The following is a 25,968-nucleotide window of genomic DNA, read 5'->3' on the forward strand; positions in this document are numbered from 1 at the left end:
TCATACTCCTCCACTCAAGACCAAAGACTATCCCCTTTCCAAATATTTATTGTCTGTATTTGCACCAACTCCTGTAGGAAGCTTGCCATGTACACGTTGACCACCCAAATGAAGCTCCCAAGCCACAAAAAGCCGTACATTTTAAACAGACAAGCAGACAAACATGCATTACCCATAAAGTCATGTTTAGCAGCATTCCAAGAGAAACCTATTTCAAGGTGTGTTTTTTTTTAAACAAATGTGTTTTGTCTTGCATTCAAATTAATCTTGTTAGAACTTCATCTTTCTTGCGTCACAGCTCTCACGCTTGCCTCTCATGCTGACAAAGAGTTAGGAGGAATTTATATATTCATATCATATGACACTCAGAAAAAAAAAAATGCGAAGTTCTGGGGACTGTCACTTTCACAATAAATCCCTCCAGTGGCATCTTTCAGACTGCATCACGTGAAGTGTAAGAGGTTGCCTTACAGATACAGCGCAGATTCCTTCTAAAAGTACACACCCATTGCTTTTGTATGTTTTTCTAAGCTGTAATACCCTCTTTTAGCTCGTAAGTAAATTTTTGTTCAGCTCTGTTCTTGCAAAAGGTCATCAGATCCACCGTTGGAAACACGGTAACTGATACATCCTCTTTCGGAGAGGTGGTTTCACCACTAAGTTTCCACCTATGACCAGTAGCGCACAAAGTAAACCCAAAGTAAATCTAAGTCCCACAGACAGCAAGAAGAGTTTTGCTTGCATACAGAATGTGGGGCTGAGCCCTTAACGAGGACTGGCCAAACTGATTTCTTGTACAGGAATGCATCAAGGTGGAAGGGCATCACATGCAATTTTCTCTGGCGGCCGCTCGTGTGGAGTGATGGCCTGAAAGCCATCGGGGCAGCCCCGCCGCCATGCCATCCTACGGTAATCTGGGGGGGCACAGTCCAAGACCACTCCATGATGCAAACCAAAACAAGGGTAACGGGGAACCATCTCCAGATCACTCCTGACCCAAACTATGACATTGCTTCTGAAGAAGGAAAGACTTCTGTGCCCCACAGGTGTGCCCCGGCAACCAGCATGGTGATACCCCGATTTCTTACCCCCTTGTTTTGCCTCTGATCCTCTGGCGGATCTGAGCAGTCTCTCTGGACAAGAAGTCCAGCAAAAATCAGAGGTTTCCGATTTGACAAAATAACATTTCTGTAGAAGAGGAACTGCTCTGCGAGGCAAACCCTCTCCAGTTAGGTGAGGAAGGAGTGGAGTGGAGCCACCTTTCCCTGGGACAACAAAAAGAGTTCCAGTAATTTCCCAGTCCTGCCCTACCATTTCGAGGACAGCAACGTGTTACCCCTACACGTATCTCGACAGGGTTATTGTTTCTGCTCACGAACACTTCAGGGAAAACAGGAAGCCAGATCTGCCCTTTTTTGGGTCTTCCGAGTCCCCCACCTGAGGATGGAGTGAGGAAGTTCCCATGTTCCTGGTCACAGGGAATGGGATCCGGCTTAGCCACTCAAGTCTATGCAAAGAGGAAGGGAGAGGCTACTTGAGGGCCGAGGCAGATTCGGCTTCACGCTGACACACAAATCCTTCTGAGCTATGCGTAATGCACTGCAACTCCCAGGTATGCTCCTGCGCCGGGGAAGGGTTAGGGCGAAAAGAGGATGTACCCACCCATTGTCAGGAGGTAACGGGTTCCCAGCAGAGCCTGTGACCACAAGGAGGGGAGTCTGGGCTAGGCGAGCCACTGAAAGCACCTCTGGTTGTGGTGGCTGCCCCTCCGTCCTGTCCCAGCTTGCCTGGCCTGTGCCGTGGGGATTACGTTACTCTCCCCAGCCTGCCTTTCATCCACATTGTGCCTGGGTACCAGGATCTGGCCCCACAGCATTCAGAGATGTTACTGAGAACACTGAAGCCAAGCTTCCCTCCACTGCTGGTAAACCGTCTGGCCAGAAGGATGGGATAAGGCCCTTCCAGATGTGCATTTCGGATTCACTTCTGTCCAAAAGGAGTTAGGGCTCCGATGGCTGTTCCACTGTGCAGCAGGTGCCTCAGAAACTCATTCCTTGGGCAAGTGGAACGTGTTACCCAATGCACAAGGTTTCCCAGACTTGAGTTTGGAAGAAGGGGTGGTAAGGACTTTGCTGTCGTGTTTCTTTTTCTTTTTGGAATTTTAAATGTTCCCAATTCTGCACACTTTGTTTGTAACCACACTCTTTTTATTCTGAAAAAAGATTAACCCAGAACTAAAAGAACAGCTAAACAATAGATTCGGTGGATCCGAAAGGTTACGCATTGGTGACCACTCTTTTCCCGCCTGCACGCAGACCACAGCTCCTTGTCCAAGCCTGGAAACCACATTCCCGGCTGCTACACTTGGCCACAGGGTCACTGACGCCAACGGAGTTGAGCCGCTCTCCCACCCCTTTGGAGGAACCGGCAAACCCCTCTGCCACCATGGGTCAAAAGAAGGTCTGGGGAATGGTACTTCGCCATCCGAGGGAAGCATCCTCCAATCGTGATGCTTAAGGGTTGCCTGCGTTACCTCTTTTTAGTATCTTGACCTCTTTTAGCCCTTGGTACATACAAAGGTTAAAGGTTTTCTGATATTGGTATTAATTAGCTTCATGATAATATTAATCCCTGTTATGATAATATTAATCTGTTAGTGATTTGATTAACAGACTTTCTTTTCCTTTTAAACAAACCTTTCACACCAAAAACCACTCCCAGACTCCAGTGCAAAGGGAATGTCTGGCCAGACTGTGGACAGTAGACCTCATTTTTTGGGGGTATCAAAGCCACTGGTACCCTGCATAGTTTATTGGTTTATGGCCATAAAAACATGGAAAAGGTGCCATCATTTTAAAAACCTTTCCTCCCTTTCTTTACAGTCACTCCAGAGGCTATAAACCGATGCCATGTGCACTTTCCCTGTTTCTACCAGCCAAAATCAGTGTGGATTTATCAACTAAAAGTTTAGTCGTAAAGATTTCCTGCAGTGACCCAGTTTCCCAGTAGGGCTTCTTTAAAGGGCAAAAATGTTTCCCCTCAACCAGGGAAGAAATGCAGCACCAACTCAGTCTTCGGTGTCAGGCACTATAGCAAAACTCTCAGCTTTGCTTCAAAATAACACTGCCCTAAAACTAAGCCAAGCTATGCGTCACTTTTGCATACCTTTGCATCCCTTACTGCCCCAAGCTTTTACACTGTCATTTATCAATGAAGCAATTACATCCGAGTTAATAACTGCTTAGCAAAAAAAGCAAAGGAACATTAATTAAAACAAAATGATGCAAAGGCTTGTTCTTCTCCACCGACTGTTGCACGGCTGGCAAATCCATAAAAAAGAGGAATGTCACGACAGTCGGAAAATAAATCGGCAAGAAAAATTTGCCAGCATTCTTCCCGTGTCAAATCCACACGCATGGAGTCTTCCGATGGGAAAAAAAAAAAGCAGGTAGCGACAGCGAGAGAGGCCAGGCCGGACACTTAGGGACCAAACACAATCCCAGTAGGCGGGTTTCAGGGGAAAAAAAACCCTGCCACGGGTGCGCACAAGCAGCGCGCTGCCTCCTGCTAGGGGACACGAGGGCACTTGCCCACGAGTCCGCGTGGGAGCCGCCTCCGCCGGGGTCCCGCCGCCCCCCCCGGCCCCGCTCGGCGCGGCCCGACCCCCCCGCTGCCCGCCCGCCCCGCCGAGGCGCAGCGCCCGCCCCCGCCGGCTCCGGGGCCGGGGCCGGCCCGGAGGAGCCCCGGAGCCCCCGACTCCCACAGACCGGCACGGGGGTGGGGGCGTGGGGGGGTTGGGATGGGGGTCGGCGGGAGCCTGACCGTCCAGCGCCAGCATGGATGGGAAGTCCTTGCAGTTGGAGACGCCGGTGGAGTCGGTCACGCAGGTCTTCCAGAGGTTGGCCCAGAAGGTGGCGGTGGTGATGACCGTGCCGTCGATGGTGGACACCTTCCAGTAGTCGGTGGGCAGCGTGGAGGAGACCAGCACCCAGCCCGAGATGGTCAGCAGGAAGGCGATGATCTCCGCCGACGTGCTCGCCATGGGCCCGGCAGCAGGCAGCGGGCGGGCAGCGGGTGGGCGGGCGGGCAGGCGGCGCGGAGCCGCGGCGGCGGCGGCGGCAGCCCGGCAGCGGCGGAGTCGGCGGCGGCGGCGGGCGGAGCGGGGCGGTGGCGGCGGCGGCCGCCCCGGGCCGCGCCGCCCAATCAGCGGAGGGAGCTCCCGGCGCCCCCGGGGCCGCCCCCGCCCCGCCCGGCCCCGCCGCGCCTCCTCGGGGTCCCCCCGGCCGCGCCCGAGCGGTGGCGGCAGCTCGACGGGGGCGGGGAGCGCTGCCCCCGGGGCGGACCCCGGCCCCGCGGCCCACCCCGGGGTAGCGACAAAAACCAGACCCGAAAACAAACACCCAGCGACGCGACCTGTAATTAGGCTTTAGTCTCTCCTGCCCCTGCAGGTGGGCGTTGCAGGGCACGGGAGAGGGTGGCAGCAACTTGGCAGGCGCTTCCTTAGCGTTTGCTCAGTAGTTTCAGCTTTGCGTCTCTTCCTTGCATGCAGACACCCCCCCCTGCTCCCCAAAATAGCCTTGCCAGGGGAGTAGTTTTGAGCAATGCTTGTAGAATACAGGTGTGCCAACCATATCGAGTGCTCCATATTCATACAAGGAGGTGAGCTTTCGAAATACATAGCAAAGTTTTTTAATCCTCTAAATTTCAGCTGGCCTCCTGTTATTATCCGGCCACAGATGATACAGCTTTTAATAGCTGGGTTTGCAATGTAAGGTGATGAACTTGGGATTTTCTGCCTCGGTCTTAACGCGCTGGCATTCCAGCCTGCAGCTCACAGGGGTAAAGTTATCCACCGCGGCTTCTCCTCTTGTTTGAGGCTGTTTACTTTCCACATCAGGAGTATATTTGCCATTGATGTGGAAAGTACACTGCCGGTCTTTACTTCCCTCCTATTTATTTCAAAACTATTGTTACATTTTCTAAACCTTTTTGCCAGACGGGCAATCACTGGAGGGTAAGAAGCCACATTTACATCATTATTCTTATGATGAATGCTCTTTGGCTTGGCTGTGTGGACACAAACCCGGATGTAATCACCTTATAGGCATTAAAAAAAAAAAAAAAAGGAAAAAAAGCCAGCTATAGTTAGGTGTACCCTTGGATGTGTGTCAGAGCTCAATGGGAACAGGCCGTTTGTTGATCTGTTACTGCCCTAGCAGGATAAAATGGGGTCTGCAGCCACATTTACTGATGCAGTGGCGCTCTGCCCGCTCTCTGCCTCCTTGGTACCCTCCGACTTGCAGGTGACGCACAGAGGCACTGGCAGGGAAGGGGGAGAGGGGAAAGCAGGCAGTAGGCTTGTTCGCGCAGCAGCGTTGGGCATGGAGTATGCTACAGGTCCCGTTCAACCTCTGTGCCAAGGTGTCCTCTCCTCTCCTCTCCTTGGGAGGGAAAAGAAGGAAAAGAGAGAGAAAGGGTCTGGATGTGGGTGAGCCGCACTCTGCTATGGTGTTGGGCTGTAGCCAGAGCTCACTTTGGGACACAGAGAAGTGCTTCTGAGTCAAGGAACAGGGGCATGACCATAGATCCAAGTCTCATCTACATGACGTTATGATCTATTTATTGTAGGGCAGGGCAGCAGAAAGGAAAGCAAAAAAGTCTTTTGTTAATATTTTCCCCCATCGTAGCACTTTGAGGTCTTGCAGACTGGATTTCTTTTGGTGGTGGAAAGCTAGGTCAATCCAAACAGCTATCAGCTGGGATCTAATCCAGTCTGAGGTAGGAGACTTGAGGCCAAGTCTGGGTCATCGTGTTTTCTTGATGTGGGGAGCTCACCTATTCTTTTGTTGATAAAGCAACTTTGGTTGGTGTAAAGCTTGTTGAATCCAGGGACTGGATAGGAGCACAGCCTGGGGACTTCTAGGTCTGAGTCTGAGAGCCCCGGGGAAGAAGAGGAGGAGGAAGAGGAGCTTCCTGGCAAGCTTAGGCACCCCTTCCCAGAGGGGCTGGGTGGGTAACCCTGCTGAAGGTGGGTAACCCTGCTGAACCTGCTGGGCTCTGGCTATGATCTCCGACAACCAATTCTGCTGTCCCAGACCACTCTGCTTTCAACAGAGCTGGTCTTTGGCTGCCATGTGCAGTGGGGATCCATGTCTCTCTGACAGGCACCTATCTACTGCCAGGGACTTCAGAGGGAGCCCATGCAGGTGGTTTAGGACACATGAAGTTAATTCCACCTCAAACCCACTCTGCCTGTGAGCAAGGACCCTTCAAGCAGGGCAAATTTATATGTTCATTCCCTTGTAAATCTCATTTTGTCCAGAATGATGTAAAGTGGCCTCAGTGTACATGAGAACCAGGCTCACTTCAGCTTCAGGGAAAGGCTCCTCTTTTCTACTCCTGACACTGCTGCTTCTGAGGACGTTTTTGTTACTAGCCCAGTTGTTACTGTCTTTCTCAACTAAAATCAAAGCAAGATGTTGAGCTTCTGATCTCATCTGTGGTGGTGTAAACCCAAAACGACATCGTGCACAGCTGAGTATTCACCCCAGGTTGAAGGGTAAGGGAAGTTGCAAGAGATACTCTTCCCCTGTGGCATTTTCTTTGTGTTGGCTGGGATCTGCAGGGATTAGACATTGGAAGACATTCATCTGGGAGGCTGTGTTTCTCCCCTTATTACATTTTCAGCTTCTCTCTCTTGTGCAACTGCAAGTCCCTCTGTTGTGAGCTTAACTCACACGTCTTCCAGCTTCCAGTTTTCCAGAAAACAATGGTCCCTTTTCTCCCCGTTGCTGTGGTAGGAACTTAATATCCATATGAAGACATGCCCATAACTCCCTTCAACCTCTCTCTTCCTGTCACCATAGCTCAGGCTTTGGCTGTGCTTACTTGGCTTTCTTAGCTATTTTTAACTTGTGTAGTAGAGTGAAAGACTTGGCCTTTGCTTTGTTTCTTGTTCTCGTGTTTTGGGACAAGCTATGACTCGAGAATTTTTTTTAAGTTCCTCAGACCACTATGGGACTGATTCCTGTTCTTTTCTGTACATAAATTGATCAGATCATTGCATTAACACAGTTTTGTGCCAGGTCATTTGAATGAATGTGGATTTGTTCCCTCAGACTGGGAAAGAGAGGTGCTCACACCTTCTTGTAAGAAAACCAACCCTTGTGGTTCATTTTTTGTGGCAAGTCTTATTGGCTCTTGGGCATAAAAATGGCATTTTGGGGGGAATTATTAGTAAGTTGGAAGGGACCTACAACAATCATCTAGTCCAAGTGCCTGACCAATTCAGGGCTGACCAAAAGTTAAAGCGTGTTGTTAAGGGCATTGTCCAAATGCCTCTTAAACACTGACAGGCTTGGGGCATCGACCACCTCTCTAGGAAGCCTGTTCCAGTGTTTGACCACTCTCTCGGTAAAGAAATGCTTCCTAATGTCCAGTCTAAACCTCCCCTGGCGCAGCTGTGAACCAGTCCCACGCGTCCTATCACTGGATCCCAGGGAGAAGAGCTCAGCACCTCCCTCTCCACTTTCCCTCCTCGGGAAGCTGTAGAGAGCAATGAGGTTGCCTCTCAGCCTCCTGTTCTCTAAACTAGACAAGCCCACAGTCCTCAGCCGCTCCTCACAGGACATTCCTTCCAGCCCTTTCACCAGCTTTGTTGCCCTCCTCTGGATGCATTCAAGGACCTTCACATCCTTCTGAAATTGTGGGGCCCAGAACTGCACACATACTCCAGGTGAGGCCGCACCAATGCTGAATACAGCGGGATAATCACTGCTTTTGGCCGGCTGGTTACGCTGTGTTTGATGCACCCCAGGGTGCGGTTTGCCCTCTCGGCTGCCAGGGCATGCTGCCGGCTCCTATTGAGCCTGCTGTCGACCAGCACCCCCAGACCCCTTTCTGCAGGGCTGCTCTCCAGCCACTCCTCTCCCAATTTATACTTGTGCCCGGCATTATCCTGTCCTAGGTGCAGAATCCGGCATTTCGACTTGTTAAATTTCATCCCATTAATCATAGCCCAATGCTCCGATCTATCTAGATCCCTCTGCAAGGCCTCCTGTCCCTCAAGAGAGTCAACAGCATCTCCCAGTTTGGTATCATCAGCAAACTTGCTGATGGTGCGTTCAACTCCTGCATCCAGATCTGATAAATACGTTGAACAGAACTGGCCCTAGGACTGAGCCCGGAGGAACAGTAGTGGTGACCGGCTGCCAGCCAGACGTAGTCCTATTCACTACAACCCTGTGAGCCCTGCCCTTCAGCCAGTTCTTCACCCAGCGCACCATGAAACCGCTCATCCCACAGTTGGACAACTTGTCCGGAAGGATGCTGTGAGGGACAGTATCAAAAGCCTTACTAAAATGCAGAAAAACTACATCCACCGCCTTCCTTTCATCCACCAGGCGGGTGACCTTATCATAGACGGATATCAAATTAGTTAAACAGGACTTTCCTTTTGTGAACCCATGTTGACTGTGCCTGATGATTGCTTTGTTCTTTAAATGCCTTTCAGTAGTACCCAGTATAATCTTCTCCATAATTTTTCCAGGAACTGAGGTTAGTCTGTAGTTTCCTGGGTCTTCCCTCACGACCTTCTTGTAAATTGGAGTAACATTGGCTAGCTTCCAGTCAGCAGGGGCCTCCTCAGACTCCCAAGATTTTTAAACTACATATATTTTACAAATCAGAATGGAATATTATCCAGTAGTTGGATTTTTATAATGTATAAAAGTTTATTCTATTGCTATGTACAGAAGAGTCCTTCAGAAACGGTTTTGCTCTCAAGTCTGGAATACAGGATATTATTTTAGCTCCTGCAGGATCAAAATCACAAGCAATCGTTCTTGCCTCATAAGTTAAACACGGGATGACAACAGCATTTGTTCTGCAGCCAGGATAAGCAGGCTAGGGTCGTCATGCCTTTGTCCCAGAGTAATTTTTTTTGTAATTTTACCATGCACAGGTTGGGCAACTTGAGACTCTTTCCTGGCTCTGCCGTGTTATGATTTCCAGGCTGCCTAGAGCACTTGTGCAAAAGAAAAAAACCCAACTTTATTTTTCTAAGACTGAAGGACAACTTCCTTGTTTGCTAGGGCTTCCCTGAGAATTTGAATATTGAAAAGGTAAGACAGACATGGGGGGAATATAGACAGGCTTGTAAGACCGTCAATCACCTGGGCAAGGTCAGGTCTGCTGTCAGTGATAGATCTGGGGAATACACCTCAAACTGGCGTACGCATTAGGGGAGATTAACAGCACTGTAAAATGAGGAGGCTTGCACGGTGTTCTGCATTGTGCAGAGCAAAAAGTGCCACCTAAAAAATGAGCAACTGGATCTTCTTCTCCAAAGGAGAGTAGACAAAGCAATGTTTCTGTGTGGCCTAAAAAAAATCCATCAGAGTGGGAACATCAGTTAATAATCACCAGTCCTTGCTGGGGTCGCCACTGTTGTTTTTCTTAAGCTATGAGAAATGGAATTAAATTAAATTACTGCACGTCTTTTGTAAACTGCCAGGACAAGAATGAGTTTAAGTTATGCAGTTCATATATTACGTAACAAAAAGTAAAAAATTAATAGGAAGTGACAACCCAGCGCGTTTTGAAGGAGTGAAAAATTGCATTCCACGAGCCAATAAACTTTCCCCTCTCCCATTCTGTGCAGCGCGTTCGGACATTACAGACTTTGTTTCTTGACACCGAGATTAATGCATTATTTCTTTTTTTTTTTTTCAGCTCATCTTAATTTTGTTGAAAAAAGCCCGTGTTGTTCCCTGGAAGTTTGTAATACAATGCTTTTAAAAATAGATATAACCTGTTTAACAAACTGAGCAGGAAATGTGAAGAAGCGCATCTCCTACTTTACTGGAGGTGCATTCCACCTGGCCAACAGCACAGGTGCAGCTCTTGGCGTTCACAAGTTGCCTCCACATCAAATTAAGTTTTGCTAAACCCGAGTAGCTCACAGTGGAAAGGAAGGAAACTTTCGGATTGATTTTTAGAACATGCGGGCCTATGGAAGGCGATTCAGAAAGCGTTCACAAAATAAAAGAATACTGTATCTAATGGAACATGGGAAATTCCCATTAGGTATTAGGAAAAAATTGTTTACCGTGAGGATGGTCAAGCACTGGAGTGGGCTGCCTGGAGAGGCTGTGGGATCTCCCTCCGTGGAGGTGCTCAAGACTTAACTGGACACGGCCCTGAACAAGCCCATCTCATTAGACGTCTTTTGGACTAGATGACCTCTGGAGGTCCCTTCCAACCTGAATTATTCTATTACCCGACAATTTTGTTGCCTCACTGAAGCAAATAGAGTAGCACTGGGATGCGTTTGGCTTGTTACAGCTCTCAGTGGCGCACCGGTGCACTAATGATTACATATTATATGTTATGCTCAGAACATGATTGCACATGGTCCCTGCTACCCTATTATTTAGCCCACATGCTGAAATCTTCTTTTCACAGATACGTGTATTTCAGTTCGTAACAGCGATACATTTAACTACTTTTCCAGCTGTTTACACATAGGGAAATCTTTCCAATAGTCATCCTTTTTTTTTTTTTGAGGATGCCTCTGGAGATGCTAAAGAAAACCCGAAGCGGGCAGCATGGCACGGAGGCCTTTAGCTCTGCCAGTGTAATACCCTTCCCGAGACAGCGGAGCGGGGATGAGGAGAAGAGGGGAGCTTCTGAAAAGGTGGATTAATTTCCCGAGCAGACGCAAGGAGCAAAGATGATAGGCGTGTGCTTCAGCTAAAGGGGGATGGTAGCCTGGAGGCAGCGGTGGAGGAGATGACACGGCGTGAGGTGACTGGTGGGCATGACAAAGGTCCTGTAGGAGGCAGAAATAAGCCACGGGAGATAATGGGCGAGGGGGTGATAATTTACACCGTGCTCTTTGCACCTAGCCCTGCTTAGGTCCCACCTAGCCCTCAACACAAATTTGTCCCAGTTTCCACTTGGGAGGAATGGGAGACAGGTGAAGGCGAGGGTCTGCTTTATGCCTTCCCAGCGGTATCTCTCTCTGCAAGGGAGCTCTTCCCCGTGCCCTCCTCCGGCTGCTCTCCCCGATTCCCACAGCAGCCCTGTATTTACTCAGAGAAGGGTTGTGTCACAAAGAGGGTGATGTGGTTTACCATCTCCGGCCCCGCTGCTTATCAGGCACCAGTTGTCCCGGCTGGTGGCACAGAAAGATTTCATTTAACCGAGAGCATGAAAACCACAACCTGGAGCAAAGCAGCTTCTGTAGCGTGACTTAATCTGAGAGCAAACGGGCTGGGATCAAAAAAGGTCACAGTGACAAAGCGGAGTTAAAAGCTGGCTTAGATCAACATGCTCAAGCAACTCAGAAACAAAGGGAATAAGGAAATAAGATGTGACTTTTTTTTGGTCAATACAGATTCAAAAAATTGATAACCTGAGGTTGAAATGAACGTGCATTTCATCCGTCAGCAATACTGCTTCTTTTGGTCCTACTGGTTTGATTTGGTTTCTCAAGTGGTGTATTTGAAATAGAAGCGATAGCCAGACTGATTTGACAGAAGTAGGTAAAACCCTCCAGCAAAAAGGGGGGCTGCCTGCAGAAGCAGAAGCTCTTGGATAAAGAGGACAGATTTAAAATGAAATTTGAACTCGCTGAGCGTAAGGAACCACAAATATAACTGACAATAATGAGATCTGAGGAGGAAAAACCCCTTAAAAACATAGATGCCAATGGGAGTGTGCATGTGCTGGGGGACATGGTCAGGTTCGCCGTCTTCCCATGCTCCAAGAGCGCTGCCTTCTCAAAAATCAAATGGATCAAATGTACTCGGAAGCTTTTTAGTGCACCAAGCGCTGCTTCGGCTCATTTTGTGTGCAGTTTGCGTGCAGCACGGGGTCTTCCTATTCCTCAGTGCAATGTCGTGCCCCCACGCTGACTCTCGTGAAAACAGTCTGCCAGTGTCTACCGCATGTAGTAAATGAAGCAGTATATTGCCTAGGAGAAAATTCATTTTGAGTGCTTATTTTTGCTGGGTCACAGTCCAGAGTAGCCAACAAGACATTCGCCAAGGGCAGGACACAATGTGCTCTGCCTGTTATGTTAATGCTTTCACGTTCCCATACTGAAAATATTTTACTTTCATTACATTGTGGTAGTTCTACCTTGCCATTGCCCTTGTAAAGAAATAGAGCATTTTCCACTGATAACAGAGATTCAGGCATGCACTGTGTTTTTCTGTTTTCCTCTTTGTTCAAGTGTCTTTTCTCAGCTGACTGTTTATTTCCATGGCTCATTTAGATGGTCATTCTAGCTCTTTAGTTCATTTTAGCTGCAAGCCAGGCGAAGAAGGGCAGAATCACTTTTGCGAATTTAGCATTAAAACTATGTAAAGTCTTCTTTCATGTCAGAAATGCATTTTTTGACAATTTCTCCTTTTAGAAAAGGAGAAATTCTTAACCAGTTTTGACTTAAGTCCAGTTTGTAAGGAAAGTTTGCAGCACGGAATGATGCCTCATGCACACGGTCAATGTTTCTGATTTTGGTGGTAAGGCTTTTATGTGGATTTAAATATTGCACTGCACTTTTTTCAGTAAGCAAAGTTGTAAAGTGGGAGAAAATGGGATAATGAAGCAATCTGTTTACTTTGTGCCAGCTCTGGGAAAATTTAGTTTCTTTTTTTTCCCCTTTCTTTCTGGTGTAGTTATCTTATGTGTTACGTGTAGGTAGGAATCAGAAAACCTTCCAACAGCAAATTCATAAATTTCATGTGACAAAGTGGTGGCTTTTGATTGTAAATTGCTTGACAAATACCAACAAAATAAAAATGCCGGCAGATGCCAAACAGTGAGGCACTGGTGCTTATTGTAGTGACTACTCTTTGTTTTTCTGTGGGATGGTGCACTATTGACAAAAATGACTCTCGGTGATATCTGAGGATTAAGGGTTTATTTGGAAAGATGGCCCAGAGCGTTTTTTTCATGTGGTATTCTGGAAAGTATTAACTTTTCTACGTAAATACGGGAGAAACCTGATTTGGTAAGAGAGAGTTAGGACATAACAAAAGCTACAGGTTTGCTGCATCTGTTAAAGAACCTGACACAAATCTTAAAATTCAGCTGGAGGAAGTGTTTGTGTTATTGCTGGATATACTGTTAATGCAAAATACTCTAGTATGAAATGCAAAACACAATCATGCATGAAATTCAATTCTCAGTCATAAATCCCGCCCTCTCCCCCTCCAGTCCCCTTAAATACAGGGCATCTCTGGAAGATGTGCAGATTTATGAGAGGCATTTTCTTGCCTGTAAAGGAAACCTAGAGCAACTGCCTTAGGCGTAGGCATCAGCTTATAGACGCCGGCGCACAGGCTGGCCGGTGGCGGAGCGCACTAGAGCTTTGTGGAGCTGCGGTCCTGTGCCAGCCATTGTCCTCGCCAGGCACTTTCCGGTGACACGTCACATTCCCTGAGCTGTGAAAATATTGATTTTGGGATCACATGCCTGAACCAGTTGCAGTTTTCCTCCCATCCCAAACAGGAGCTAACCTCAAGCTGGGATCCTCATCAAGCCGGTGTAATGCCCTGGAGGTTGCTCCAAGCCCTTTTGCTGCCTGTACTTTGCAGGAGGTTTTACCCACCTCTGCCACAAGCGTTTTCCAGCTCTGGCAGCACAAGCCCCAGAGCCGGACACCTCCGCAGGCTGAGCTTTGCTTAAGCGTGACTCAAGGTGCAAGTCCCTCTTGCCCGCCTGCGGGCTCTCTCTGCAGGGCCCCACGGCGGCTCTGTTTCGAGCCACCGCTTCTGGGGGGACGCTGGCCGAAGGTCACCAGCCTCAGGCAGGCGTTACGCCCCAGCTCTACAAAGGGTGACCAGAGAAATGAAAGAAAAGATGGTTTTTGAGGATGGAGGTTAAAGCATAGAAAGGAAAAGCCGCACTTAAAACAAATGGAAAGTGCAATCCTCCCCTGTGTTCAACAAAAGTTATTTCTCATATTTTTCTAACAAGCCTCACTCCTGGAGCGCTGACCGAGCAGCCTCCGCTCACCCACTCCACCAGCCCAATATCGTCCTGGCTCTTCCAGGCCTCCCACCTAACCGTACACATCGGCTGCCTGCTCTCATCCTGACGAATCGCGGCATGAGTGGCTCAGCAAACGGGCATCCTTGAATTTTGAGCCCTCATCCCTCTGCCCCTCTCAGGTCTCCAACAGTGGCTCCCACGGGCGAGCATCTCGTGCAAGCAGAGACTGCCCGGTTGCCCGGCGAACCTCATGGGCGCCGGTGTGTTTCTTGGCTTTTGGCAGGGACCAGCAGCATCCTTGGACGCCTGCCTAGTGGCTGACAGGCTCTTTGCCCAGCTGCGTTTCAGTGATTAACCTGCTACCTCCGCCTGTCAGCTTAGAGGTTTCTACGCCACACCAGAAAGACAGGGAAGTTAAAGATTTGCTTGAACTCTCCAGAGCCGGAATGATGCCCCCAGGGTGGGCATCTGTCTGGATATACAGCTAGATATCTACCACGTGGTCAGAGCAATACGGACAGCTGTAAATACAGCCCGTTACAGCTCGTGTTGCAGACCTTGCTCTCCACACAAGGCTTGGCGAAGCCAAGGGGCCATGTTTTCCAAGGCGGGACTGCGAGAGGTCACTCTCACGTTTGTGCTGCCCCTGAACTCAACCCCTCTTCTGCGAGAGACTTCTCGGCACGCTGGTGTCTGTTGGCTTCTGAGGATGGCCCCTGCCAAGTTCTTCAGGCGTGGAGTAGGTCGTTCCCTTCTCGTTTTTAAAGTGCCGTGGTTAATTACTAATGAAAAGTGCCTTTGAACTTCTGAACTTTAAACTCAGCGGAGGAGGCTCTCCCTTGAGTACATCAAAGCCTGTAGCTGCGCTAAGGGGAACGATTCATGCCACATACTCATCATGCTGAGAAATTATCCCGGGTCCTTTATGTGGCACATGCATCACTGAATGTATTAATATACATGAGTAAATAAAATAAAACCATTAGACTAAAATGCATGTCCCTCAGAGCAGAATTTGCTCTGCAGGTTATCAAACAGACTGAAATACCAATCAGTGATCTTTCATAAAGAAAATGTCTCACATCTTAGAACAAAGCAAACAAACACACTCATATATATATATATATATATATGAATGTATATATTGAAAGAATGTGATACAAAGAGGTTTTTATATCCCTGCCTTATATTATGTCTCAGAACAGCAAAGAGACATCAGGCTCATACCAAAACTGCTATTTCCTTGATATAGGAGCAAAATTATTAGCCAACAACCCCACCAACCACAGTTTCATCTTTTCTTAACAGAATTAAACACATATACAGCTCAGTAAGTAAGCATTACCACTACAAACTGATGAAGCTAGTTCATAAAATAGCAAGAGAGAAATCCTACTTTAGGATAAGTAGAGGAGACTAAAGTAACTTCCCCTTAGCAGGTAAAAATGTTCTTTTCCCTCCTCTTATAGAAATCTACAACTGGAGACTACAAATGGTGTCTGATCACAGGGCTTCTCTTTACTCACGGAATTTCTTCTGCATTAAATATTGCTACATACTACTACCCACGACCTGTATATCCCTAGGATTTTTCATTACTAGAAGTGGGATGGGCATGTTATAATTACAGCAATTCATTAGCCTTATCAGGAATTATCTAGATTTATTTGCAAAACAGGGAGGTACTTCCTTTGTAGTTTTGCCTTAAAAACCCCTGGCCTAAAAATGCCCATCAGGACATTAATTTCATTGAGATTTTGCTTAATCATTCTTTTTCTTTTTTCCTTCTACGCTATTTGTGTTCTTGCTAGTTAGAACTTGCTTTAGTGCGCTTAATCCATTAGAGGAGATTTCCCAAGTGAGCCAGTTGTGAATCGCAGGTCGTTATCTTTCATCAGCTCCACTCAAACAGCAGGTTCTGATGAAGTATGACGTTCTGGCTTGGTTTGTTTGTGCAACAGCTGGGATTTTTGTAATGGGGAAGTAAGGTACTTGAGTGATCTCCATTTGTTTTCAATAGGGCTGCAGTAGCCATGAACGGAGAGGTGTTTCTGAGGTTCTTTCTCTGTTGGTTTCCAGCATTTGATGCTGATTTCACTTTTTTCTTTCATCGCAGAAGTCACGCCTGGCTAGATAAGCTATCTCAAGCCCTTCCTGATTCTCAGATGGGCAATAAGGATAGTGTTCAGCATTTCTGCGGGCATGCTCTGTACCGTTGCAACGCAGTACTTTTCACTTTAGAATTCCATCACCTTCAGTGACTTTAGCTCTACTGTCCCAATATATTTGCAAGCTTTGGAGTACCCAGAGCTTTGATGATGGCCCTGTATAATCACTCTTTTGTGTGTGTAATTTTGGAGTAATTTGTACTCGTCAGTAGAGCTTGCCAGATTTTGTATTAAAAGGATGAAGTTGCCAGCTTATGTAAAGTTGCTGTAGTCCTACTCTGCCTAGTGTCTTCCTTCACTGGTGGTTTGCACAATTACTTCTCCACTGTGCATCCAGTGACTTATGGTCTTATTTGAATGATTTCTGCTCAGGACCAACTCACTAAATAGTTCACATCCAAAACCAATTGCCAGCAGATCTTTCTTCATTATAAGCCTGATCCTGGTGGGTTTTATTATTATTTTGGAAGCAGTGAAGGATCAACACCATAAGAGGCAAGTCATGAGGGATTTACTTTGTTGTTACATTAATATTGGAGTATTTTAATGTAGGTGTGAAACAGCTGTAAGTGCTGTTTCTCCAGCTCCCAAACCCTTTTCTGGTGCTCTTTTCAGGAAGGATCTCTAAATTGTGATAGTAAAGGTTCACCTTGCCTAATGTATTAGCATGCTCATGAATTTAGCTTAGACTTATTTTTGCTGCTTCTTAAACTAATACAATACTACTACATAATTATTAACTATCCCTGTTTGCTGGGAGCAGGGGTAAGATTAAAATGCGTTTGTGCCTGGGAAGCAATCTTCAGATGGGAAACCCCAGAGAAATGCAAAATTTTCCCCACCTTTGTAGGCTGAGACAACAGGAGGGCACGCTGTGTAACCTCCCCATTTGGCTGGACCACGGCTAGAAACGTGACGCTTGCTTTGCACCTGAGCATGCAGAGACACCTTAACAGAAGTGGTTTTGTGTGATGACTGCTTTATATATGCTTAAGGGGCAGGGTTACATCTTCGAGCTGAAAGCAACTCTTTGTGAATACATAAATCACAGAAGGACTGTGTTTGAAGATTGTATCATATCCAGTGGAGGTGATACAATCTACATAGCATGTACATCTCTGAAATGAGTCATTATTTTGAATAATGATCCACACTTGTTCATTTTCATGTGAACAGTTAGGAGGAAGACTTAGCAGGAAGGGCTTACTTCAAGCTTTCAACCCCTCCTCAAGATCTGCCAGTTTGTGAAGTTTAAAGAGCACTGACAAAGGCCATGTGAAATGGTAACAGGGACTGATGACACGTGAATAAACAGAGCTATTGATCTGTGCAACAGCTGTCATAAGTAATAGTGTGGTCTAACCACAGTGACGCTCTTCTTCCTCTCCCTTCCCTTGCCAGCCATTTTCATCATGACTTCTTTAGCGTCTCTGCAAGGGGCCCTTCACCTTGGTCTCTATTGCAACGTTGATAACAGCCGCACAAACGAAGTAATCAGAACTTTCCATAAGTTCACTTAAATTTACAATGAATATGATGTAATATGACAACTGGTGTTTGGCAATAAGCACAGTATGGGTAGCCCTGTCCCAGACCGTCACTGCAGAGCATTACCTGGCAAATGCAAGAGGTGGGATTCTCTCTAACTTAGTTGTCCAAAGTCCAGATGTCCACATCTGGGCTAGTCACCCTTGTCTCTATCTAAACTAGGTCAGGCGAATCCTACCCTAGATGTAGGATTCAGTTCCAGATTGTAGACACCTAGACCTAGGCATCTAGTTGTAGGTGTCCGCATGTTAGGTAGATGTCCAGGCTCCACAGTGGTCATCGGAGCTCCAGACAATATAGTCAAAGGAGTCTGGAGAGCTACTCAGCTGATCAAATATAGGGTGAAATGGGATGAATTGTGTGCTTTAAGTGCTTATTTCGTTTTGTTGACTGTAAAAGGAACCAAGACTGACAGATTCATATGTAATCATCTACATTATAAATGTCACAGGATGGGATTTTTACTATGTTTAATGTCAAATCCCATATTTACAAATGGAGACAGAAACAGCCTGAAAAGGTTTCGGCATGCGTGAATACAGGCTGGCAGCAACGTAGTTCTTTTGTATTGCTGGAGATAAATTTTGCGCCCTCTTCTGGAAAAAATGTTTGGCACATTGATGTAGTAACATATATAAAAAAAGACGTCTATACAGTAAAGTTCTCTCTTCATTTTTCCTAGAGAGGACTTGGCACAATGAACAACTTGTTAGATGCTGACTGTTCCTTCAGTTCTGATCACTTACAAGTACCGGTACACGTGGCTCCTGAATCGTGACTTTATCTGCTGATGAAGTTAATAACCAGACTGTGGTCTCTTGTGAAATATGACTTCCAAGTGAATACGCCAAAGCACAATGAAAGCAAAGATTTTAAAAAAAAAGGTCTATTGGTATCTATTCACCTGGAAAATCCAGAGCAGAAAATGACCCGACAAGGCTGAATATGATCTCAACTATGGCAGTTTTACAGCAACGTCGCTCAATTAGCTTCTACGCTGTTTTATGCAGCTCTGACTTCATAATCGAATCCTATACCCAGTCACAGGAAAGCAAACAGCAATTATTATTTCACTTGTAAGAAAAAATGGCACTTTTCAGGGCTACATCACACGCCTTATCTCCCTGAACAAGCTGAAATGTGGCAGACGGATAATGCAAGCAAAAGAAATGATTGGACCTAGCGAGTCTGACCTTGGAAGAATGGTAATTTCGGCTATCAAAAAAGAGAAAGCTACCAGTTCGCCCACTTGTGTGGGAGGTTCATTGTCTGAAACATGAAACGTATGAAAAGGGGCGTGAAAAGAGTATGGACAACTTTCCGGGTGGGATCTGCACATTCCTGTCTCTGAGTGGTTTCGTCCAATTCAGCTGAATGACGCCTCTTCCAAACTTCTCATTTAAGCAGGATAAACTAAAATGGAGCAGGCAGTTACCGGAGTCCCCCGTCTGTATGCTCTCAGCAGAAGCGTTTGCAGGGTATCTGCTTTCCGCTGATACTATGCGGTCACGTGTTGGAGATGTCTGATCGCTCAGAAGCTCGCTGCATGCTAGCTAGATATCAGCAAGTGAATAGCAAATAAACACTTATATCAACAGATGGATTTACTGTATTAAAATTGCAGAGATCACAAACTACACTTTGTACTGCTGACAGACCAATAATGTGTATTAACCCTCGTCATAACTGTTCTTTGGGAACTGAATTTCCAGTGAGTTCCCAAACTCCGCACTGTGACGGAGGAATAGGTCTGTTCACACTTCGATACTCCATAAAAGCAATATGGGGACATGGGGTGCAGAGGCTGCAACAGGAGTGGAAGGCAAAAAAAAAGTGAGAAAGCAGCAAAAAGAAACAAACCTGTCTCAAACAAACCTGAAAGAAAGCAGCCTGTCTCCTGTGGACCCAGGAGACATGGAAATGTGTGGCACTTCAGAATATGCTGCCCGTGGGCAGGGAAAACACCGGCATGAAAAGTAGTAGCAAGCCCTGAAGAAGAACCTCTCAGCACTTAGGAGTGTTTTGGCACGGAGGTAAGAAGGCACAGCAAAATGAGATATATGGTCATTTTTTAAGAAAGTCTTACTCTCCACGTAATAGGGCTATGAACACAGAGGAGTCCATGAGAAATCTGTAATACACAAACCACGGGTCTCACCTATGAGCCACGAGCCTGAGCCACCTACTCATTTTGTATGGGATTTCTTTCTCTTAACTTAGCTTTCTAAAGTTTAGGATTTAGCCTAAGCCACTGACTCCATGTCTGGTGGGAGGACACTTCTAGAAGGTGATCTAGCCCATTGACCTCATACGCATTGCCCTCTGGGGACGCCTGTCTTTTTACTTATTGTAGAAGGGGTTTAAGATGATTACCTTAGACATCCCCCTTTAGACTGCTAAAATTAGTGAGGTGAGTCCCACCTCCTAAGCAGTGCTCAACTCAAGAGGTAGCGCTAGCGAAAGGAGTGACTGTCTGTGCGCCTCTGGAAGAGCAACTTTCTGGACCAGTGCTAAACTGCACGTACTGCCCACGGTCTGGTGCCTGCCTGAGTCATCTCCCGTCAGTGGACAGACCCTGTGGTTACACTTGGGAAGGATTTCTCTCCTCTGAGATGATGCCTGCTCCAGCTGTGGCTGGATAAACCTGGCCGTTGACTAATAAGGTATAGACACAACCAAAAAATCTGCTTTCAGCATAACGAGTGGGTTGGCTTTTACACATGTGGAAGGGTATGGCCTCAAGTTGTGGTGGAATCAAGGTATCGTACTGCGGACGGCTTGAACACAGCAAAAGGTCACATCGGGGAAGGGGAAGGAATACACCTTTGTTCATTGTCTTCCCAGGAGCTGCGGGTATTTATGTAATTCGCTGGCTGTGTGCACCCTGGCTGTCACAGTACGCAGCTTTTGAAGCATCTTCACCCAGGCAGACAGCAGGTGGGATCAGGGGGCAACATCGCAGCAGGAATCCCTCTGATCTGCCTTTTGGGGCTAAGGAGCAGGGATGCTACGTTTCCTCCACGACTGCTCCTTAGGGAAAAGGATGTGTCTGACCAGTATCTTGGGAAATACAACATTTGCATTTAATGTGTTATTTATGATAGGGTGGAATTTCACACTGTGTTGCAAGTCATGTGGAATGTGTTTGCCTTGGCATGTCCTCTTACTGCCCTCAGTTGAATTACGGCCATCTCTTCAGATATCTGTTCACGTAGATCTTGTTCATCGAGTCATTCACTACCTCTGGGAGGAAGACATGGCAGGCTGCTGCCGCTCCGGTCTCCGGTACTGGGTCCTTCTGGCGCTCCATGGGTCGTGAGAGGGAGGCGCAGGGGACCTTTACCACTCAGCGCTTGCAGAATTGGGATCTGATTAACATATAGAGCTCTGGACCTGTTCTTGCCACCTGTTAAGAGACTGCTGCAATTTTTGGTGTGGAATGGAAGGAGTTTATAGGAGATTTTGAGACAAATATATTCTGTGCAAAGTGATCTGTGTGGAAATGTCTGGGTTTTTTCTGTTCTTGGCATTCAGTGGGATAGTGGGGAAGCTCCAATATAAATGGCTTTGTCCTAAAAATAATGCTTTTCCCAGGTAAGGTCTACTGCTGCAAACTTTGCCGTGTGAGTAGGCCTGGATTTTTAATGAGTGTTTGTTGGTCAAACCATCTTGATTCTCTTCAGCTAAGTTATCTGACGGGCTTTACATGTATTCACTCACACTTCATGGCATCTCTGTGGAGGAGGGAATGGCTTTTCACCTCCTTCATTTCCTACCTGAAATCCTTTGCTACATTTTTCCTCCTCTGTCATCGCTTTTGTTTTTCTTACCTATTTATTTTTTCCTTTTCACAGCCCTAAGCCAAGAATATGGATCACTCCTTCCATCTGTACTGACTTGTTCAACTTTACCCCACCTAGTTACTCTTTATTTTTTCTCTTCTAGGTGCCTCAGCTGTCTCTGTGTTGTTTTGAAGAGTTTCAGATGTTACAGGGCAAATTATATATCCCCTATGGTAGTGCACCTTATATTTCAAGGAATATTATTTTCTGCTCTTGAGGATTCATCTGTCTCAGCTGCACCGCAATTGTAAAATGACTGCAAGAGTTTTCTGGAGGCGGGGATTCATTCTTGTTTTGATGGTAGAGAGGAACACAGGAACAAACACGCTGGTAACAGCATAGAATGGTCATCTGCCTCCCTCTCACAAGGTCCCATAAAGCTGTCCCTCACCATCACTTCTAAGGCAAGCTCCATTCCGAGCGGCAGTGGGTAGCACATTGCTCCCTGGGCAGGAGGCGTGCCTTCGCTCTTGCAGGGGAGAGACCTTCGTATGTGGGAGATGTTCTGTCGCTTTTCCCCTGCTATTATAAAAAGCTGAGACAATACGGTATTGATTTGTTACACCTGCTCGTTTTTCCCAGACAATTTATTCGTCTGCTCCTCTTGGCGGTACTTTTAAAATGCTACTATTTGGAATTGGTGAATGAGCCTGTGTGACCTCCCAGGCATCAGTTCTCCAGGTATTATTACATTTCAGCCTTTCAGCAGAATTAAAAGTAAATCATAGTAAGTGACCTGGTCGGTGGTCCTTTTGAGGACATGAAAGCATTTGTTTTTCTCCTACTATATCATTTTTTTTCTCACATCTGAGCCTTACCTGAGTATTTGAAACACAATTCTGTGTTTTTTCTCAATGGCTTCTGTATTTATCTTTTTTCTTATGAGTAGATCTTTCTCTCAGTTGCCCCAACATATTATATTTTCCCTTTCTAAAACCTTCCCTAACTTTATCTAGGATTTGACATCTACCAGGCAATGCGTAACAGGTTGGCCTTGAAGATCTACAAGAATCCCATGTTTGAACATCCCAGCACTCATGCATGGAGTTACTCCTGCCTTCTGCTCAGCCTTTGTAATGGGTGGTCTCTGTAGGCACCAGGGGGAACAAGGCAAAGCTGCAGAGCAATGCACGTGTTAAATGCCTGGAGTTCAAATCTGGGGCAGTGCTACAGATTCATTTCCCTAACCTTGAGGACTTCACTGAGGCACTTCTGTAAGGGATATTTAAACCTTTATTTGAACTCAAACTTTTTCCCCAGGTGATGGAGGGGAGCCCCACCAGTGGGATAATGTTTGTGGCCCTGTGCTATCTAAAGGGCTTAGCCGAGGCAAGAGTCTTGGTGGCCCTGAGTTGGTAGTGCTTCAGCAGTTCTCAACTGAGGCACTTGTTACAATACTTTGGGTAACTGGTCTAGTACCAACCGCTCCTAAGATAACCAAACTGTGCCTCTATGAATTTCCTTCTCAAATTTACCATACCTTTTTTTGGCTTGAATACAGGGGAATTTACTCCCTGGAAACCTTTACTAAAATTAGGCTTTTCAACTCCTAGGTATTCCATGCTCCTGAGGTGCAAACTGTCTGGGAACATAACATACAGACTCGACAGCCAGTGATTTCAGATTATGGAGATAAAATTATCTGCACGGGCAGCTACGAAAGGCGCACAGGTACCAAACGACCATTAAAAATAGCACACATTGACCATCTGCCAGTGTCACAGAGAGGTAACTAAACCTCCCTTTCAAGAGGTGGCCATCCTAGCTCCAGGATGAAGCACTGCTGAAGAAACCTGCACTGTTACGATGTGTCTCATCTAGCCCAGCTTGAACAGACTAAAATTTCAGGGGGTAGTTTATGCCAATTCTCTAGGCTCTCTCTATAGGCAAGACAGAGACAACAGAGGGGGAGGGACATCATATCCAAAAATAGTTGTCTGAGATAGGTGGAGTGAGTTGCCTCTTTCTTTCTCTTGACAGTAGGGAGAGCGGAAACTAGTTATTTAATTCTTAATGTCCTCTTTGCATCTGTTTTTTGGACATTAGAGGATTTCCATCTTCAGCTGTGACAACCTGATACCTCCAATCATACAGTATTTGAAAGAAGGTAGTATCTTTTTCTTTATCTTTGCAGGATAGTGATCCACCTGACTGGGGAGAGATAGGATTAGTTATTTGTACTTTCTGCACACTTAAGTGGACAAGAAATCCCTGATCAGCTAATCTTCAGTGACCTTGAGGTCTGTCATATATCTTTGAGAATAGTTTTCCCTCAAGCCGAAGGAGTGCTTTCTAATGAACCTAATTACTAACCTGTTTATCTCCTTATTCCACTGCACTGAGCTACTGTTGTAGGCAGCTTTGGGTCTATAAGTGACAAAAACTTACTGGTTTTATATAACTTCTTTCTATAAACAATTTCTTGGTAGAAGATTTATCTTACATCCTTTCCCATTTTAACACCTCTTTGTGCCCCCATCACCTGCCAAAGAACATAATGTTTTCTGTAAATAATACTACCTGTATTCAGGATATCTCATTTTACTGTATATTGTTCTCTGTTCTCACAGAAGTGTCTCACAGAGGTTTGGGCTCTGCAGATACTCTGGACACAGTTCTTGCAAAACTGGTTATGTCTAATGTTTTGTAGCCGTTCCAAAACACCTTCGGCAATATCTGCTCTCTCACTTATTTTAACAATTTCTCATTTATTAAGTTTGAATGTTCTGTTGCTTGTATGGGCTTTGTATTTTGGGCTGACCTCAGAAAGTGCGAGGCATGTGGCAGCACTCTCGTTAACAGCAGGAGTTAAGCGCAGAAGATTGCAGGGCGGGCTGCGTGGATGCAGAAAGCAAAGATGAGCAGTCTTAAGAACCACTGAAACTGGATTCAGGATCAGCTTGAAGAACAAAGGAGGTGCACCCTCATAAAACGATACAGTAACCCAGGATTCAGATCTAGTTCAAAGTACCTAAATCACCAAGGTGGCTTAATTTTGAGTTTGTTCTGTCTGCTTTGAAGAGGGTAAAGATCTGCAGAAGATTTCCTTCGCAATACCTTTGTGACTAATACCTTTGGCAGGTCCCCAGCAGCGATGGCTTTGCTATCGACTGGGAGAGCGTTGTTGTGAGCTACAGAGCCAGCTGGGCTGGCCGCTGTGAGCACTGCGTTCATGCACAGCTTTGGTACCTTCCTAAAGGCGTAAGAATTACGGGCTGCCTCTGCATAGCTGAAGGCAGCTAAAGGCACTCCTGGGCATGAGACGGTGCTCTCAGGCCAAATTTTATAGGGTGGCTTATATCCACCTGCTAGCTATCGCTAAAGCAAATTGTCCGGGATCTCATTGTATATCGTTTGGTTTGGATCTCTTCCAGATCTGATGTGATGGCTTTAAGACATAATTATGAATTTTAAAGTGGTTTTTTTCAGTGTTTTTGTATCATGAAACGGAATTTAAGGTTTTCACATCCCAGTATAACATGTCGGCATGTGTGGGAGAAGGTGATGCCTACTGATAAAGCCAATCTGTGGAGCCTGCTGTCCTCAGAATTACATCCCAGTTTATCTTTTTGGTCAAATTAATTAGTTATCTCCAAAAGAGATCCTGGAAGTTAACTAAATGACATAGTGTGGACAATGATGGTAAGAATGATGAGGGGTCTGGTGGCGGTGTGGGCAACTCTGCACCTGGAGCCTTCAGGCTCTAAGAACAGGACCCCAAACAGCCAGGAGCCGCCTGCAGTCACTACGTGGCATCTGGAGGGAGCTAAAGCACTAATAAGGAGCCCTGCTGCTGCTGCCGTATATTGGGGCAGGGTGCAGCTCAGCCAGCTTTAGCTAAAAGATTTACCCCAAATTTGTCATGCAGATTCTTATAGTTTGCAGAGGGAGAAAGAGGCAATCCCAAAGGACGATTCCTTCTCTGGTTAGGGCGATTCCAGTAAACAAAACAACTAAGGAGCAATGCAAGTACATAAACATATGTGGCTAGCGCCATTTTAATTGCCCTAAGGTATCCCCCAGTGCCCTGACTGCGGGATATGGGTCTCCTGTATCATATTTGCCAGGCCTGTGGAAAGTCTCAGATATTTTAAGGGCTTTTAAGATGGCCTATATTTAAACACCTCAGTTGCTCCCTTCTCTCTAAATTCGATGAGCCCTCCTCTCAGGCCCCGATTCATCCGATTTAATTCAGGAGTGTAACTGCCCCGTGCTCCCCCTGCAGCGAGGACTAGAGAGAGGTACTCAATTTACCTAAAATTTGATTCCCTCCCCTCCAGAGATGTCTATACAGTGCTGAAGCTGAGCATAAATGCTGGTTGACAATGTTTATTACTCAGATTACAAGTATGCTTAGAGATTATCCTATTTCTCACGGTCTGCCCAAATAACAAACAGGTGAACTTTAA

General features: G+C 46.3%; 1 protein-coding gene across 3 annotated transcripts in view; it reads right to left on the reverse strand.

The window, feature by feature from the left end:
- Nucleotides 1-25,968, reverse strand: part of CLDN10 (claudin 10) — a 62,259-nt gene that overhangs the window by 12,023 nt on the left and 24,268 nt on the right. For 2 of the 3 annotated variants that reach the window (XM_075138483.1, XM_075138475.1), the window contains exon 1: nt 3,823-4,042. The exons of the other annotated variant lie outside the window; for it this stretch is intronic. In XM_075138483.1, coding sequence (XP_074994584.1) covers nt 3,823-4,042 — 220 coding nt within the window. Of the gene's footprint in view, nt 1-3,822; nt 4,043-25,968 lie in introns of those variants that run through there. 3 annotated transcript variants of the gene reach the window in all.

Source organism: Calonectris borealis, chromosome 1 (genome assembly GCF_964195595.1).
Source record: "Calonectris borealis chromosome 1, bCalBor7.hap1.2, whole genome shotgun sequence".
Lineage (NCBI taxonomy): Eukaryota > Metazoa > Chordata > Aves > Procellariiformes > Procellariidae > Calonectris > Calonectris borealis.